Source organism: Typopeltis vanoorti, chromosome 2, assembly GCF_054136105.1.
Source record: "Typopeltis vanoorti isolate ZY-2024b chromosome 2, IOZ_Tvanoo_1.0, whole genome shotgun sequence".
Classification (NCBI taxonomy): Eukaryota; Metazoa; Arthropoda; class Arachnida; order Uropygi; family Thelyphonidae; genus Typopeltis; species Typopeltis vanoorti.
Genome location: NC_143550.1, coordinates 114,498,876 through 114,519,188, shown reverse-complemented (window position 1 = coordinate 114,519,188; position 20,313 = coordinate 114,498,876). Strand labels below are relative to the sequence as shown.

General features: G+C 34.2%; 1 protein-coding gene across 7 annotated transcripts in view; it reads left to right on the top strand.

The window, feature by feature from the left end:
• Positions 1-20,313, top strand: part of mTor (serine/threonine-protein kinase Tor) — an 816,233-nt gene that overhangs the window by 119,240 nt on the left and 676,680 nt on the right. For all 7 annotated transcript variants that reach the window (XM_090412780.1, XM_090412800.1, XM_090412771.1 and 4 more), the window contains 2 exons: positions 9,083-9,208; positions 19,230-19,390. In XM_090412780.1, the coding sequence (XP_090268906.1) occupies positions 9,083-9,208; positions 19,230-19,390 (287 nt within the window). The remainder of the gene's footprint in view (positions 1-9,082; positions 9,209-19,229; positions 19,391-20,313) is intronic.

Sequence of the window (20,313 nt, the reverse complement as noted above, 5' to 3'; positions counted from 1 at the left end):
CTATATTTTCTGTCAGGACAACGTCTCTGGGCATCTTTCTTCCAGGCAAACTGCTTAATCCCCATATTTGAAATTTCCCCTTTAGAGAAATTGCAGGAGAACCTGTGTTTCTCTAAAAAGTCAGTTCCAAAAAGTCAGTTTTCTGGGAGAATCAATAGCTCTGGTGAGACAGTCAACTCAAAACCAGGCAGCCACATATTTACCTTCAGTTTCTCCGAGGTACAAACAGAGGAGTTCGTAATTCCATTTAATGCGATCGGCCTTTTTAGCATAGTGATGCAGTTGGGCACCTGGGATTTCAGCTTCCTAAATAAAGACCTGGTAATCACTGAAACTTGGGAACCAGTATCTAGCAAAACTTTGCACTGTAGTCCTCTTATTTTCCCCTATATCATAGTCATAGCTCCTTCATGCTGATTTCCAATGTTTCTCTGCATTCTCTTTGCTCCTCAATGTGTGATGGCGGCGAGTTGTCACCACATTAGATTCCCAAAACATCCTTCTATTTGAGTCTCTTCTACTGCTATAGCAATTTTTTGCAATGTGCCCAAATTTATTGCATCTATAGCACTGAGGTACTTTCCTCCTGTTTTCCCTTTCAGTACACTCTTGTTCCGAGCCCAACTGCTCCTGGGAGGTTTTTGTTTTGAACTCCCCTAACTGGTTTAGAATGGAGTCAAGTTTATCTATCAAGGGCTGCTGTAGTCTTTCTACCTCTTTTTTGATATAAGAGTGTATTTCTTCCATGTTAATAGACTCTGCGACAGTCAATCTCGTGGTCTATTTCATTTATTTCTGTGGTCTTATTTTCCTCTTTTCTTGCCTTCTGTTGGTCTTTACTTTTTTCTTTAGGATTACCTGAATTTTTTTCTTTCTTAATCTCAGTTTTTGGATCTGACACTTCTGTAATGCTATGTATCTGACTGGCACTAGATGCGGGATGAAGATCGCCTAGCCTTTCTTCTTTTTCTTTTATTGCCTGATAGTATTCTTCTAAGGTGTTTATCTTCCTCTTGTATGCTGTCTCTTTATATTCCTCTTTTATTCCTAGCCTGAATTGGTTGAAGACTGCCCAATCAAAATGGCTCTTTTCATCACTGGACATGCTCAAGCTATTAGCTAAGGTGAGCAACCTATTGTAATAATCAGTAATAGATTCTTTTTTCTCTTGTCTACATTTTTGCAGCCTCCACAAGTTCGGACCCATGCTTCTAATTTTGGAAAACTAAGATATCAGGGTATCCTTGAATTTATTGTATTCCAAAGTGTCTCTCAGTATGGGAGAGGAATGCAAAAAATTCTTAGCCTTGCCAATTAGTTTATTCCTTAATATTATTAGAAGCTGGAAGTCCGACCAGTTTCCGACATTCCTTAGCTCCTCTACAAACTTGAAGAAAGACAACACATCATCGTGGTCCTCTCCAGAGAATTAATGAGGTGAGGATTTACTGTTCTAAAGAATTCTACATCCCCCCCATCGTGTTAGTACTAGTGGTTCCTGAGTTACCACTGTTCACATTCATGATTCTTAAAAAAATTTTCTTACACTATATTTTCTTTATTTACAAAACTGTTCCAATCCACTATTTCTTATTTTAATTACTGTGGATTTTATCCTGTCGATGCTGTGGCATTATAATAGATACTGTCTGCTGTGTTTGTATTGATATGCTGTCGGCAGTGCCTTTGTAATATCTAGTCATCTTCTAATTATCTTCTTTATTCTTTATTAGCAGTGTGCGTTTTTTCTCTCGTAACCTTTCTCACTTATTCTACTGCATACTATATTTATCCACCTTTCGTAATTAGTCATATGCCTAAGAACACTGGAAAATTTATTTAGTAAGACTGCGCTACCAGTGTTTCTAAATCGGCACAAGACTCAGTAAAACGTCACGTAGATTTCTCTCTTTCTTACTAGCTTAAATTCCTTCAACAAAGTTTATATAAACAGTCATGGTTCTTAAGTAATTAAATTGCACTTTTAAGTTGTTTCCCGCTCACAAGTCCGATTATTTTTAGAAACGGTGCATTGTAAAATAAAAGATCAGGCAGCACTTTATTAACAAATAATTAAAACATTTATTTACATTAATAATAAAGTACATTAATTAAACGATAGGGAGGTTACTCTCTCTACGTATCCTTTAGACTTTTAGCATAAAGAAACAAACTTTCCCTTTTCAATACAAAATAACTATACAATATAATTACTCTGTTAATTCTCTGCTTATTAAATCAAAGTTACCAAACTTATTTACTCACAAAGAGGTTAGCTAGCCATGGCAAGTTACCTTACAATTTATATTTCAATTAATAACACCTCAGAGGACTCTCTCATAGATACTTCTTAAATCTATTTCTTATCAGTCCATCTATGACATATCTTCTGGATTACAAAAGAATGTACAATAAAGGATAGAATAGACTTAACAGAGGCTCTTTATCACACACTCTTCCAGAAGTCCTGCATTATTAAAGTCTATGCGAGTTTTCTTCAATCTCAGGCCTTGGGCTTTCATCTGGAGAGTCTTGCTTCAGCGGGGGGGGGGCAATAGGACATTAAATCGACACTTGGCTCGGGCATTTACATTAGCTGATCTCCCGTCATTCCCATTCTTTTCCTCTGCCGTGGGTTCACTGTAACTTTGTTCTCCTCTGCTTCCGACTCTCCTCTGCTGTGATTCCAACTGCCTCTCCTCTTTACTTGGTAACTGGGCCTTGCCTCCTCTCTCTCTCTGCAGTAACTGTGGGTTGCCTCTCCTCTCTCTATGTTCGGCTCAGTCCCTTTTTATTTCATGGTTCTCAGGACCTTGCACCAAGTGTTGTAAACTCCAAAGAAATCGGCACTTCTCTTTGATCCTTTAGTTAAAGCCGACCTGTTCTTTCTTTTCCTCTGTGCACTCTTTTTTTTTCTTGTCTTGTCGGGCAGCGGAAACTCCTCTGAAGCTTGTATCAAAGAGATATGAACAGCATTTCTCTGTTCATAGCAGATCTCTTTGATACTAATTTTGAAGGTGTTTATGCACAGAGCTCACAAACAACTTTCCCATACACTTAATTGTAAACAACTGTCTTGTGCTCTTATACATAGCTATATACAAAGTTCCGATGGCAAAGCATTGCCTTTGTTTTTGACATTCTAAATTTTAGTTGAAACAGTAAATACAACCAATTCCCATAGGGTTAATTACATTAATATTTAAACATAAAATACATAGAGACAAACAAGGTTATTTTTACAACAGTTCTCATGAGATTTGACCTTTGTAAAATCGATGTAATGCGCTTTGGTATTTTTAAGCTACATCGAATTTTACACTGGAATGTAAAACAAGGAAGCACATTATATCCACTGTTATTCATTGTCTATATGGATCACACTGTGAAAGAGAATGGCATTAATTCTGATATTTTAATTGGAGATATTAAACTTAGTTCTTTGCTTTATGCAGATGATGTTGTACTCATAAACACATCCAGTACAAGTCTCCAGGTTTGTTAACTAAATTGAATAACAGCTGTAACAAATTTGGCATGAAAATCAGCAATAAAAAGATCTAAACTATGAAAATAGGCAGAACATAGAAAACTTAGTTGTTTTCTGAATGGATAGCTTATAGTACATATAAAGTATTTCAGCTATTTAGGCACAGTTATTAGTGAAGATGGTAAATTAAATCTGGAAATAGAAACAGATAAGCAAACCTGGTATAATGGAGAACCAGTTGAATAAATTTATATGGAATAAGAGCAAAATTAGCCAAAACACTAAACTAATGGTATACAAGATAGTGTTCAAATCAGTTTTTTTTTAAGTTATGGATCTAAATGCTGGGTTAGAAATAAAGAACTTGATCAGAGATTGGAGAACATATATATGAAGGTGCTTACAAAAATTAGGGGTCTGAACAGATGACATTATTGGCAGAATCATTAAAATGAAGACATTAGGAATTAACTTGACATTGTTTGCATTCAAGAATTTGTGAGCAGGGCTAATCTGAGATGGAATGACCATTTAAACAGAATGGGTGAAGAAAGGTTAGCAAAACAGGTGTTTGATGTCAGGAAAAAGACCCAGAGGAAGACCAAGTTCTAGGTGGATTGATTCAATCAGAAGTACTTTAGAAGAATGAAATTATAGATACACCAATATTTGAGCTGACAAGTAATAGACTAATTTGGAGGAAAATTGTTGATAGGAGATTATTAGTTATGTAAACTTAATCATGTAGTAAATTTAGTTTAATCCTTTATCCAAGTGTGAGCAAACAAAGTTTGTGCCTGAAAGTATATTCAGGACTGGGGTAAGGTAGTGCAACACCAGGACCACTCCTTGCAAAGGTGGAGCAAGAAACTATCACTCCTATCTCAGTATCTCCTATAATGCAAAACGCATCTCCTTGCGGATATGTCTACTGTTATGCATTAACAGAAGGGCCACTACCCAGACTAGTTTTGAGCGTTATTGAGGTCTCTTCAGTGGCAGCCAGGCCCAAGTGGAGATACCAGCCAGAAGCATTAGCAAGGTCATCTCTACCTATAGGAGTTGCCAAATGGTGGCAACTCCTATAGGTAGATTGCCACTATTTGGTGACAACTCCTATAGGTAAGTAAAAAAGGTGGCAAATTGCAACCTTTTTTAATAAATTACTCTGGATTTAGAGAAAAATGTTGAAAGTTTATTTTTCACTTGGTTAGAATATAATAAATTTAGTTTAATCCTTTATCCAAGTGTGAGCAAACAAAGTTTGTACCTGAAAGTATCTTCAGGGCTGGGGTAAGGTAGTGCAACACCAGGGTGAATCTTTGCAAAGGTAGAGCAAGCTACTAGCACTCCTATCTCAGTATCTCCTATAATGCAAAACACATCTCCTTGCGGATATGTCTACTGTTATGCATTATGCATTTAATCATGTAGTGCTGTAGCCTGAACACCCCTTCAGGGTACATCAGGAAATTGATGATGATAATAATGATTTATTGTCCTCAAGGGATATGCAGAATTCATTTGATAGTACTGTATAATATTGCATTATTACTAGATTCTTATCAACAGTTTTTTTCCTAAATTAATCTATTATTTGTCAATTGTCAATATTGTCAGGTTTTACATATTGATCTTCTAATTCAGCTATATGTGTTTCATTTCATTGAGTATATCATTCTGCTCACACATTCTTGAATGCTAATGATGTTAGGCATCTTTCTAATATCTTCTGCATTTTTGAGATACTTATGCCATTGATGTCATCTATTCGTTTCCATAATTTTCTTCAGAACTGTAGTCTCTAGTCTTTAATCAACTGTTTAATTTTCTAACTTAATTCTTTGATCTATGAATTAAAATTGATGCGAAGACTGGTAGCATATTTCAGCATTATCCATTTTATGTTCTTATGGCATTATTAAAAAGCAGTCTTTTATATAATTCAAAATAGAATAATATAGAATAATAAAATTACGATTTCATATTAAAAGAGCCCCAAAATTTTAGCATACTGCTACCTATTTTAAGGCAAGCTAACTTAACTTAGCTATGCTTCTGACAGAAGTCTGAATTTACATAAGTTGGGGTTTACCTATTTATATATAGGAAAAAAATTTTACAACTAATACATTTATTTCATATAAGTTTGTATCTTTGGCTTTTTTAATTTATTTGTTTTTGTTTTTTTATGTTGAACCCATACACAAGAGGTTAGTTGATCAACCTATAGCACATTAGTACTGTGTATGGACTTGAAAGAGTTCCATGTTTAGTCTCTAGAACAGAGTTTCTGGACTCTGTAAGAAAAATTTATTTTTTCCAAGAGGTCCAGAGAAAAATATGTAAAATTGATAAAAATAGAAAAAATGCTTAGTTCACTCACAATACAAAATATACCATAAGTTTGTAAATAACCTTTCATGGGTGTGTGCAACATGCAAAAAATAAAATGATTGATTTTCATCATTAAGACTTGAAAAATATAATAATGATTTCTGATTCTGCATCTGATTGCTGTAAGTTGCAGATTATCACTGAAGATGCACACCAACTGGAAACAAAAAGTAGCATATTCCTAACAAAGACAGAACACTTGTATTTGATTTCTGAGAATTTGGGTGAACTTTTTGTAATTTCAAATTTTCTGTTATTTCCAAAGTGATTTTCTACCATGTTGATAGAGTTGCTGCCATGCTAGAAACAATGAAATTCGGCACATGTATCTGTTTTATTTTTTTATAAGTGAGTTGCACTTATCAAAACCAGTCCATGAAAGTGCTTAAGTTTTTTTAAATCTAATTGAATTTACTTCCAGTTTCTTCCTAAGCAGTTCATATAATTTTCCAGCTGGACAATAGTGAAATCATAGCCATATGAAAAACCTGTATCACAATTAATATCACAAGTTTTTAACTTAATGCTTCATTAGCTTTCTTAGGGAAAATAGTCTTCTTGAATATCTTTAAGGTTTAATATTGTATTGATTATGCTTTACAAAATGAAATATTTTAATTAATTATCTATGCTTGCATCCATCAAATCACTAGTTTGGTCGCATTGCCCTCTGATATATTGGCTTTAAAAATATAATGATATATACTATACCCATTTCTTTTAACCATTATGACTCCAATCTAGCTTATATGAAAGCTAATCAAGGCAGCTAATTAATTGAGTACCATTTGGAGGATGGATAATCAAGAATTTCTATACCTTCAACTGGTCAAATGGAATATTATCAGCAGAGTCATAAACATTCTTCACCATGATTTTTGTCATACAGGCATCTCTCATGATGTACTGTTGTTGGATGAAAATTTGACAAGAGCATAAATAATACTTGTTTCTTCTCTTCACCAAGTATTTAGTTCTATTGTTAACAGTTTTTGTAATCTAAACGTGATAACATTTTTTAGTTTTCTTCAAGAGAATTAAGGGACAGGATGATATCTAAAATTATAAGTGGCTCTGTAACACAGTTGGATGAATCACAGTATATCACCTTTGACAGGAAAAAGACTTTGCTTGAATTCTCATCAAGAGGAAAGCAGTCTTTGTGCGTTATTCATGAATGTCCCTCTCAAAGAAACCTTAGAGCTAATCCAAGCTAAATTTCCTCCCGATATCTCAGCCCTATTTCAGTTTACAATGAACTCAGGCTATTTCGTTTGGCAGGAAAAATTCTACAAACAGATAGAGGGGACAGCCATGGGTTCACCACTTTCCCCACCCTTGGCCAACTTCTTCATGGAGATGTTTGAAGAGAAAGCCTTAAACTCAGCCCCACAAAAACCTACCATATGGCTTCGCTATGTTGATGATGTTTTCGCTATTTGGCCACATGGCCCGGATTCACTCCTCTCCTTCCTAACACACTTGAACAACCAACACCCTAGAATCAAATTCACCCTGGAAAAAGAGGAAAACAATAACCTCCCCTTCCTAGACACACTAGTCACCCGCCAACCTGATGGAACCTTGGTTTTCTCAGTTTATAGAAAACCCACCCATACAGGCAGATACATTCACCAACAATCCCCCCCCCCCTCACAACAATATGGAGTTATTAAAACATTATTCAACAGGGCAAAAATAATCTGTTCTAATAATCAAGCCCTAACCACTGAACTAAATCACATCCGTGACACTTTCTCAGCCAACGGCTACCCCCTCCAAAAAATCCAAAAAATACTTAACCCAGTTATCCACAACCCACCACCCCCTTCCCTTCACAAAAAAGATTACTCTAAATCCATCACTATTCCCTACATCAGAGGCACCTCAGAAAAAATCAATAAAATCTTAAAAAAACATGACTTGACCACTTGTTACAGACCACATAGAAAACTGGCATCCCTTATCCGCTCCACCAAAGACCAACCACTTCCCCTAGACCTACCTGGTGTATACCAGGTCCCTTGCAGCTGTAAACTGTCCTACTTTGGCCAAACAGGCTGGACAGCAAATATCAGAATCTCAGAACACAAGGATTACATCCGATTTCACCAGTACAGCCACTCTGGGCTTGCAGACCACGCTCTGGATACTCGCCACAGAATAAGATGGAAGAAAGCCACAGTAATACACCGCAGCAAGTTCAAGTATGAAAGACTATTCGTGGAATCAGCCTCGGCCCTTAGGAACATGCCAAACCTCAACAAATTTGGATGCATGAAACTGCCCCAAATTTGGGAAACTTTTATCAAAAGAACTTCAGCCCAAAGGCCAAGAATTACCAATATAGCCCGCCAGGGAGCACCATCAGGACTTTAGGAAAACGCTAGCGTCCTAGCCTCAGTCTCATTTGTTGTATTAGTACTTGTGTGCACGTGTCTTTTTAGTAAGTTCCCAAGAAGATGGCAACGTAACGTTCGCCGAAATATCGGAAAGTGTATATTAAAGTTTATTTAATCTATATTTCCAGTATACGCTGTCAATTCCTTAAATATTAGTTATTAAGTCTTTGTGCGCTTTCCTTTGAAGGTGGGTTTACTTGTTCTGTAAGAAAGTAGTAGGTTTTTTTTCCAAGAAACTGAAGTTTTTTTTGCAATGTAAAACAAGATTGTCCAAAGAATGCATGCAATTAACGGACAAAAATACTATGGGTGTTGGATGATTCAGCACAAACATTGAATTGTGTGATGTAGACTGAATTAGTGTAGTATAGAGTGGTCTTGAGGAAATTGGGGTTCAGTTTATGACAACTTGTTTAACACTGGTTTCCACGAACCATTTAGATTGTAAAAGCAGATCTGTTGTTATGTATATAGATGAAATGCAAGATGCCATATGTAATTAAAAAGTTTTGTTATTCGAGTAAAAAGTTTAACAATGTTGCAAACTAAAACAGTGTTATCAAAGTTGTTTATTCACTTCTCTATTGTTTTTATATAATTTTTAGTTGATATTTCATAATTAATAAATTACTGCCCTCATATCATTCAGAATTCTTTCATGGACTGGCTGTGGTCCATATGTCAGAGCCTGTCTGTGAAATAATTTTAATTGTTTGAAGATCACATTATCAGATAATTTGTAATGAATTTTGTTTTATTTAAAAACATCATCTGAAATCTCTTTTTTATATAGGAAAAGAGGTCCACCTCTTGAACCAGCAGTTTTTACATGTATAAGTATGCTGGGTCGTGCTGTTGGATTGGATATAAAAGATGACATTGAAAGTCTTTTAGGACCAATGATGGCAACTGGCTTAAGGTACTAAATTTATTTCTGTAATCTATCTTTCTCTCTCTCCTTATCACATGCAGTGTATACAGTTGTTCAGATTGAATATGAATGCCATCTTATTTGAATAAATGATGACAAATGCTAAAATTACCTTCAGAAACCTTTCTCTGTATAGTAGGTGGAAAATACTCATTTGTAAATTTTTATCTAAAATGTACGTAAAAACATGTATCAAATTATGAAAAGGTATATTATTATATATGGTATTGATGAGTCTTTGGGCTCCCTGGAGGTATCATATAATAATAATAATAATAAAAGTAATAAAATAACAAACCACAACTACCATCATCATCTACACGAACACCATCTACTACCCACCACCACTAGTATTTTCACAGACAATCACAAACATCCATGCCCACAATGGGATTTGAACCCACAAATCCCATCGTGGCTGGATGAGCAGATGCCTTTTGGCTGGAGAGCAGATACGCTAGCCACTCAGCCAACCAGGCTGGTATAGCAATGAATCTCAACATTATATACAGGGTGTTCGGGATAAATTTGACAGTTTCGTAAGGAAAAAGAAAATCTTCTTTGTATCTATTAAATTTAATGAATTGACAAAAAAACATTACAGGCAGAGTTAATTACAATACTATCAACAAGATTTACTCAAAATAACCACCATTAGCATCGATCACAGCTTCAATTCTGCTTCGGAACCTCGAACAAGCTGATGCTACAGTCTCCCTGGGAAGGGCCGCAAAAACTGTTTTAATTTTATCCATTAACTGGGCTTTTGTATTACTGGAAGTGCGATTGGTGTCTTTTTCAACTGCGCCCCATACAAAATAATCCATGGGGTTAAGGTCTGGGGAGTTTGGAGGCCAAACATTTGGACTGGTGAAGTCGTAGAAATTTTCAGACAACCATTTTTGACTTTTCCCAGAGGTGTGGCAAGGGGCCGAATCCTGCTGCCATACATACGGCCTACCATTGGCTACCCTTGTTATCCAGGGCTTGACTACAGTTAGCAACTCCACGAACAAAGCCCGAATTCCAATGCCAGGGTTCTTCAACACCTGTTCCTGCAGATTTGCGAGGAATTCTGCTGTACGAACGCAATCAGATCGTCTGCTAGGGATCTTTCTTCTTGCTACATCCTCGTAGTCACCATTGCAAGTCTCTAGTTCATGCCTGATTGTTTTTACTGTATTCAGGGAGCATTGGGCAGCAGTCGTAATATCCTTATTTTGATGGCGGGCACGAATCATCATGATACAAGTTATTCTCTTCCATGATTCAGATGGGTTCCAGCTATCCATCCTTTCTGACATCTTGTATATGAATGAAGAAGGGTCTAAACTTTTAAATGAAGAGAAGCGTGTGTTAATACATGTAACTTACGGAAAAATATAATTAATTATAAATATGTCAAATTTATCCCGAACACCCTGTATAATACGAACTTTGTTTATCTCATGTCTGATTTTAAAAATAATGGTACAGTCATATGAATTTTAGAATAATGTAAGTTTTAAATATACTTTGTATATTAAATGAAGTGAATATTCTTATAATAAGACTAAAATTAGGGATTTTAATTTTAGGGATACTAATTTTCATTTTATACTAAGAGTATTTACTAGGTCAGTACAAGTTTATTTGGTATTATCTACCTATCTTGGTCAGATAGAAAGTTTGATAATGACAGTATCAAGAGCATATTATTTGAAATTTTGTATATAGGAGATTGGCTGGAGATGGGGAAGAACTCATTGCTGTAAAGTTAAGATGTCAGAAAGATGAAGTGATTTCAAAACTAACCATGAGATCAGTAATACTTGAAACTAAATTTTGTATTAAAAGCAATATCTGGAATTAACTCCCCCCTGGATATTGCTAGCAGTTTCAGGATCAACAAAGCTAGAATCTGTAAGTGATGCTTTGCTGCTTAAAATAAATCTCTTCAGCAGCCGACTCCATGTACCTTGTAAATTATGAAGGAAAAAAAAAAATATATATATAATCATTACTAGAGCTGATAAGGGTAATGCCACTTTGGTCCTCAACTTTAGCAAATACAATCATAAATTTAGATTGACCACTAATTTTATAATGGTACAGTCATATGAATTTTAGAATAAGGTAAGTTTTAAATATACTTTGTATGTTAAATGAAGTGAATATTCTTATAATAAGACTAAAATTAGGGATTTTAATTTTAGGGATACTAATTTTCATTTTATACTAAGAGTATTTACTAGGTCAGTACAAGTTTATTTGGTATTATCTACCTATCTTGGTCAGATAGAAAGTTTGATAATGACAATATCAAGAGCATATTATTTGAAATTTTGTATATAGGAGATTGGCTGGAGATGGGGAAGAACTCATTGCTGTAAAGTTAAGATGTCAGAAAGATGAAGTGATTTCAAAACTAACCATGAGATCAGTAATACTTGAAACTAAATTTTGTATTAAAAGCAATATCTGGAATTAACTCCCCCCTGGATATTGCTAGCAGTTTCAGGATCAACAAAGCTAGAATCTGTAAGTGATGCTTTGCTGCTTAAAATAAATCTCTTCAGCAGCCGACTCCATGTACCTTGTAAATTATGAAGGAAAAAAAAAAATATATATATAATCATTACTAGAGCTGATAAGGGTAATGCCACTTTGGTCCTCAACTTTAGCAAATACAATCATAAATTTAGATTGACCACTAATTTTATAATGGTACAGTCATATGAATTTTAGAATAAGGTAAGTTTTAAATATACTTTGTATATTAAATGAAGTGAATACTCTTATTATAAGACTAAAATTAGGGATTTTAGTCTTATAATAAGACCCAGAAGAAAACATTAAACAAATTCTTAAAAAATGTTACCTCATGTCACCTAAACCAGAGACATGTTTCTGTGATAGAGATGAAATATTGGGACCATTAAGCTTCTTGAATTCTTACTTTCTGTTTTTTTCATTCCATTAAATTTGAACATGCGGTTCAGCTAGCACTTAAGCCTAAATACATTTGATTACTTAGACATTTGCCTGACCTGGTCAAAAAGTCCTAGAGACTTCAAGGGTGACTGACCACTTGTGATTTACCAAACTTTTCCATAGAATTTGAACAAAGATTGTCATTATAGGTAAGTAGATCCTCTATTGACTGATATGGGCATACATTTTTTAGTTGATGGCCTTCAAAGTAGTGCAGGAGTTGGGATTAGTAGTGTTCTCCATTTGGGAAAAATGAATTCAGAGAAATTGGACAATAAATTGCTGGTAAGGATGTCACCCTTCTTAGGAATGGGTTGTACATAGGTTTCATACCAGTAAGAATTACTTCAGTGATATGTTGGGCATGTTTTGTGTTGGATAGCTGAAAGCTGGTTGATCAAATGAGATATAGAAGTTAAAAATATTAATGAACTTGGCATTCTTGTAATGCTAGACAACTAATGGATAAGAGTGACTGTGTGAGTATGCTTCATGAGAGAGGAGATCAGTACTAGATTGTCTGAATTACTTAGAGGACAAGCAACATTAACATTGTACTTAGTAACTAATTAGGAAAAGTAAGTTATTTGGAGACCGGTTGGGGGTTATCTGGTATTCAGCTGGCATATGAACAATATGTGTATGATCATTGGTGATAGTAAATGTCTCAGCAGCTTGATCTATGCAGAGAGGGTAAGATTTTAATTGCCCGTAACCTAATTGTGAACATTAAAATTTCCGAGGAAGAAATATCATCTGCATAAAATATAGTTGAGTTCAATATCTCCAGTTTTGATATTAGGTTTAATGCCACTTTTTCTTCATAATGTGATTCATATTATCCACATATGGTACTAACGTACTATAGGTGATCAACCAACCTCTCGTGTATGGACAACATAAAAAAAAATATATATAGATAGATAGACAGATGTTGAATAATAATGAAATTATTATGTATCCTTGTCTTGCACCTGATTTTACATCAGTCTTCCATTTAGACTTTGTAATTGTAGTAATTTTAAGAAATTTTTCTTGGCAAGGTATATAGTCTCTTTGCACCTTATTAGGTGCAAAGAGACTATATACCTTGTCAAGATGTCTTCTTCTTTACAATCCCTGAATATAAAACCAATTAATTACTGGGACAACAGCAAACTACCAAAAATATTATACAGATATAAAATAAGTGGAAAAGAAGAATCGGAAGACCAAGAAAGAGATGGCATGAGACCAGAACAGGCCACCTGGCCTAAAATCCATGTTAGGAAGAAGAAGAAGCCTTGTCAAGATGTACAAAACTTATATCTGATCTTGACAGCCCCTATTTGCTTGAATCCAGCTTGTTTTTCTTGCAGTTTCTCTTCCACAGGCTTTCTTAGCTTATTTTCAAGTATACTTGCATAAATCTTACTTGGAATACTTAGTAGGGAAATTTCTTTGTAATTCTCTCATTCAGTTTTATTTCTCTCTCTCTTTTTTTTTTTTCTTGATTGATAATACGATAGTATCTGTCATCTGGAATTCAACTTTCTGACCAGGCTTTCTGAATTATGCAGTGCAGTAGGTTAAAACTTTTATACCTCCATATTTGAGCAATTCTAATGCAATCTACCACTGCTGCCTTTCCACTCTTCACATTTCTGATTTAATTTTTTTTTTTTACTTTGAATATTTATTGCTGATTGAATTTCTTTTGAATATTTTCTACCTCTGATTACATTACACTGCTGGTTGCAGGTGACATTCTGACTCACCTACATGCATGGAACTTCTGATATGGTTTCTTTTTTTTTCCCGTGTACTGCCACTTTAGTTTATTGAATTCACTGTGATGCACTGATTTTTTGATCCATGCAAACAACTTTATCATTTGCTTCACTGAATCAGTTATTGTTTTTTTCAGATTTTTGCCACTGAGTCTCCAAGTTTTGGTTCTTCTTTTCAAACTGATTTTTTTTTATTTTTTTCCCCTTGAATGATATTTGTATATTTGAGTCTATAGATTATCCCTGAAAACTGTTTAGCCTTGCTCTTTTGTAGAACGTTTTTACATACGGTATTTTTCTTTTCAGTATCACATGTTTAGTTATCTTTGTTTTGATAAATAATGCCAATTATGGAAACAATACTTTTTATAGTTCTAATTCTTCTGTCAGTTCCACTTCTTTTCCAGTAAAACTTCTCATATTGATGATCCCTGTTTTCTTTTCTGCTGAGAGTTTGTTGCAGGCTGACTTTCCACTCTTTGTACTAATTTTCTAACAAAAGCAACAGGCAGCTTGTTTAACTATGCATTGCCCCAGTCAGCATGACATTTTATTGTGTTGTACTGATTTTTTGTCTGTAGATTACACCAGTATAGGTAAATTGTGGATTATACCATTTGGTTGGTTGAATCATAAAGACTACCCAATCCTTGTTAGTTCAGTATCCAGGATACCTAATTATGGAACACACATCAGAAAGTAATTGGCCATTGGATCAGAAGTCCTGGTCCTTAAGCTATTTTCTGAACTTTGATGGTGGAATTTCAATTTATAGAAATTGTTTTATACTAAATTGTTTGCAGTAAGTGATACAACTTTATTCCAATTAGAATTTTTAGTTTCATAATTTTGGCATCAAGGAAACTAAATTATAAAGGGAGGAAGTGATAATGTTGAGTGTAAGAGCGACAATAACTGTTAATGACTGGAATGGGCTTTATCATGAAAATGTTGATGAAGAGAAAATGATTTAGACTTTCTGTTCATCTGTTTCAGACCCATCAAATCCCATCTCATCAAATGTGTGCAAAGATGTCTACATGCATAACGCACTAGAGAAGAAGAGCGATCTGCAAGTTTAGAGGGATTTCAGAAAAAAATAGAACACTTCATAAATACAACATCAAGACTACCTTCAAATGTCTGACAAAATTAAGAAATTTACTCAGTTCTTCCAAAGATCCACCTCTTCCATACCTGGCCCACCCAGGGATTTACAAAATCCAATGTACATGTAATCTATTCTACATAGGGGAAACAGGATGCACAATCCCAATCAGAAAAGGCGAACACAAACGACACATTAAATATCTCCATTATGTTAAAAACAGGCCATTACGCATACCAAAATTATGTTAAAAAAAGCCCATTACGCATACCAAACATACCATAGAATTGACTATGGTATGTTTGGAGTGCGTAAAGACACCAAAACCTGGTTTGAGAGAAAATTCAAAGAAGCCTGTGAAATGCTAAAACACTATCCAGACCTGAAGAAAAATGACGGAGTAATAATTCCAAGAAAGTGAAGGACCCATCTGCAACCATTATAGCAACTGTTAAATATACGTGTTTAATTAATTTATTTATTTTACTTTAATTACTTTTACTTAGTTTCTTTAAATATTATTTTTACTTATTTCTTTTCTTAAATCTCTCTAGCTTAGTTTCGTTTAAATAACATCTCTATCTTTCTATCCGTCTTAAGATTCACTCAGGGCCGTTATCCACTCTTAAGAATGGTGCACATGGATTTTGAAGACAAAGCGGTTACTACTGGACAATGCCGATCCCCTTTGTTTTAGCACTGGTTCTGATTCCTTCTTCGGATTCGGAGAAAATTTGTATTATACTGTGCCACCCTGAATCCTAGATTATTGAACAGCACAAAATCAAGGAACCAGAACTCAGTTTAGTACACTATTTTAAATCACTTAAGCTTATTTTGCAGTCGTAGCCTTCCTAACAATTTATCTCCAGCTGTGGTTCGAATTTTATGAGAAGGTGCAATAGAAATATAAAAACAGGCAAGTCACTAGTTAAAGAAGAGAACATTTAATTTCAATTCAGACATTTACACGTTATAAATAGACACTGATATATAAATTCACTAATATTAAAGAATGAATATAATAATCAAAACCATCTAAATTTCTCATAGCATGCAACACACATCAATTCAAGTATTTAATTCTATCTATGAACAGCAATGCTCTTATATACATTTCAAGGCAAAGGATTATTCACTTATCAAATCACAAGTAACCTCCACGTGCTTCTGCACTAATTCCTTCAAAAATTCATATGTTATCACCACTCCAAAAACTAACTATCTCTAAAGTCCTTAGCATAATTAATAACCTCAAAAAAAAGTTTAATGTCCTTCCTAAATTTACAAGCTTTCTCCCATAACACAGTTACTTAACAAGACATAGGGTTTACATTACTATTTGCTGAGGGACTATTCTTGGCTTTCTCATTCATCACGACTGAACTTTCTCTTTTTGATTCCTGGCTCATTCTATATTATCTGTAGTGTTCCACTGGTGGTCCTGACAGGACATATCTCCGCCGCCGAAAGTAATTGCCCATTGTTCTCTCGTCAACTGGTTCAACATGGCTCAGCGATTTCCTGGGAATTGGAAACTGCCTTCTGCTGGGCTAAACGTTGATGCGTGCCATCCTTTCTTTCCCCTCCCTTTTTCGTGAGTCATCCTACCATCTCTCAGTACGTAGCGCCACACTCTCCCCTAGCCTGCTCTTCGATTTGAGTGTGTGTGTGTGGGGGGGGGAATTCATGTGCTTGCCATACTCGGTGCATGCGTACTTGTTTCACGTGTTCAGCTTCTGGCTATCTGTACTTAATCCGATTAACTAGTCTCCCAGGAAATTTACAAAACTTTGATTCTCCCTGTGTTGACATATGTTTCAGAAACCTGGACATTGACAAAGAATGAGGAAAAGCCAATTGCTGTTTTTGAAAGAAAAATACCGTGGAGCATCCTTGGTGGTATTAAGGAAAATGATCAGTGGAGAAGATGCTTCAACTTTGAACTCTATAGATATTTTAAAGAACCAGACATAATCAAATTTCTTAAAAATTAATTGTTTTAACTGAGCTGCACATCTCATAAGAATAAAAATTAAATAAAATAATTGTAAAAAAAATTATTTCTTGCAAAACCCCAAGGAAGGTGAAAATGAAGAATACTAAGATTATGATGGGAAGAAGATGTAATTTAAAATGATTTTCAAGCCATAAATGAGAAAAAGCTGTCATGCCAAAGACAAAAGGTATTAAAAGTGTTTTTTTTACAGACAGCTTCTCTCACTGAATCAGTCAGTTTTCTTCAGATTTTGCCACTGAGTTTCTGGTGTGTTTTCTTAATTTTTTTTTTTCCAAAAAGTATTTGTCTCTGAAATCTGCTCAACTTTTTAAACCTTTTGCATATATTTTTCTTTTTAATAAAATATTCATTTTAACCTGCTTAAAACAGTGTTAATCACTTTCTGTTTCAAATCTACTCTATACTCTTTCTGTCCTGACACAGCATAAAGATATCCACCATCAGCAATAACTTAGTAAGATTTTCATTATTTTTTGTGTGTGTGCCCTTCTTATGAATTCATATGCATATTTGTATATTGAAGCATAGTGTTTGTAATTAAAATTTCTAGTCAGTGCTCTGAATAGAAATCTAGCAAGTACTTGCTTGCTAGATTTCTATTAATATTACCATTAATATTAGCTTTGTTTTTCTAAAAAAAATTCCCAAAACATTTGCGCATTTTTGGTGTTCATTTCCTACTCTGCTGCTACTCAACTTCTAATGACTTGAAAATCTTCTATGCCTCTTAGTAGAGCATTCTGTAGGATCATTTACAATGTAGAATCATGGAGTTTATTCATGATCCTACATTGTAAATTAGTGCTCCTTCTTTTGCTTGATTGCTGTTGCTTGATTATGGTCTTATAATTATTATTTAGAATATTTGAATATTGTAAATATTCAAATGTAGAATATATTGCCCTCTTTGTTTTGATATCACCAATTATATCAAGCTGGTATTTCCATAATTCCTACTTCTTTTCCATCGATACTTCCTATGTTGATGGAATAAAATTTAAATAATGTTTATTTCCAGTTGGGTTTATTTCAGTAGCTAACCTTCACTGTTCATATTCTAGGTTTCTTTTAACTAGATAATGCCTCATTCATCATGACATTTGTGATCAGTTGTCTCTATTTCCCTTCATATCTGTCTGTGGTGTCAGTACTATCTTAGGTAACATTTTGGGACTTAGACAATAATTTGGTTGGTCAAGTACCAAATTACTAATCTATCCTCATTTGTTCAGTGTCTAGAAAGGTGCCTAATGGGATGCACCACAAGATGATTGGATGTTTTGGAGTTAGAAGTCCTGATCTGTTCTCCACATTTCATAAAGATTATTTGGAGGTCTACTTGCAGTTATCTAGTTAGTTTCAACCTTTGAGTAAGTTCAATTAAATTAAATTTTTAATTTAAATTAAGTGGATATTGAATCCAACATTATTTCATAGCCGAATATAGAGACTATAAAAGTTTCGGCGGATACAAGCGTACGTCAACCTTTCATGACGGATCCACTTAATTTAAATAATTTTGCATTGCCGAAGTGAAGCCTGTTAGCTCCCTTTTTCAGTAGTTAAATTTTTAATTTTAATTAAATTAAAATTATTCCACTATAAGTGATGATATAGAATAAATTTAATTATTGTTTAATTTTGGGACAATATTATAAGCACTTCTTAATAATGTTCGTCCTGATTGTTTTGACCTATCAGATTTCATTTATTTAGATTTATTAGGACTAAAAAATAAATAAGCTGATTTTGAGTGTGAGTTATCATATATCACAGAAACCTTTTTAGGTGCTTTCAAAGATTTAGTGTAAAAGAAATATACAATCCTTCTCAACAGTTCTAAAAAAAAACAATTCCATAATAAATCAATGTCACTATTGATCTGTTGGTTGTAATTGTTGTTGATCCTTGCTTCGAAAGCATATAGAAAATGGCATACCAGAAAAACAGTGGAAAACAACAGCTGCACTAATGATCTTGACAAGACCAGTGCTACAGCATGTTGAAGTACATTAGAAATGTGAATTAAATTATCTTCCAGTTGAGTTGAGATTATTTAAAATAACTATTTAAAGAAAAAAAATTTGTTTTAGTTTGAAATACATAATTGTTATAATGCATTCTTATTGTTGCTTACAGTCCTGCACTAACAGCATCCTTAAGAGCTCTAGCTACACAAATTCCTCAGCTGAAAAAGCAAATTCAGGATGGATTGTTGAAGATGCTATCTCAGGTCTTAATGCATCAACCATTGAGACATCCTGGAATGCCAAAACTGCACTTTAATCCTGCAGCTTCTGGTGAGTTGCACTTCTGGCTGATAATATTTTCATTTAAGAAAAACAAATTCTTATTTGGATTCAATCATTTCATCTGGATTTTTGAAGAATATATAAAATGTAAATTAGTATATTTTAGTATGAAATGTAAATTCGTATATTTTAATATAAAATGTAAATTCGTATATTTTAGTATAAAATGTAAATTCGTATATTTTAGTATAAAATGTTAATTAGTATATTTTGTTTCAATACTTTGAAGGTATTTAGTTGTTAATTTCACTGAATAGTGTAAAATGAAGAAAGAGTCAGATTAATTAAGTTAATTGGGAAGGGGGTTAATGAATATTAACAGTGGGATAGCCACATTGGTGTCAAGCAAGTATATAGTGGCTTGTATTAATTCTTTTAATAATTGTTCTTTTAGCATTCAGTTCTAACATTCATGTTGGTTAGAATGTTTTATTTTCTGTAAGCATCTCATTTTGAAATTTTTTTTTAATCAAGATAGCAAAACAGATAGCCCATGTTTCTTTCTGTACCATGCATGACTGACTGTAGGAATGATAATTGGATAGTATAATTTAAGTACTTGGAGATTGTGTTGTGCTGCTATATTTTTTGGAAATTTGCTCATTGAGGACCATCTGATGGTGATATTGACTGTTTATAGTGTGTTGGTTTTCACTAAACAGTTCATAGATAATTAAATTTTGATGCTGTTTAACACTTTCATTGCCAAGCTGAAAATTGGAATTTCGTGTGGCGGCCAAATTTTTTATATTTTTTTATTTAGTTAGCGCTGTCCATACAATAACGCGTGATCGGCCGTTTGGTGAGAACTCGCATCGCGTGATCGCGCGATATTGTTCATTGCCAAGCTGAAAATTGGAATTTCGTGTGGTGGCCAAATTTTTTTTATTTTTTTATTTAGTTAGCGACGT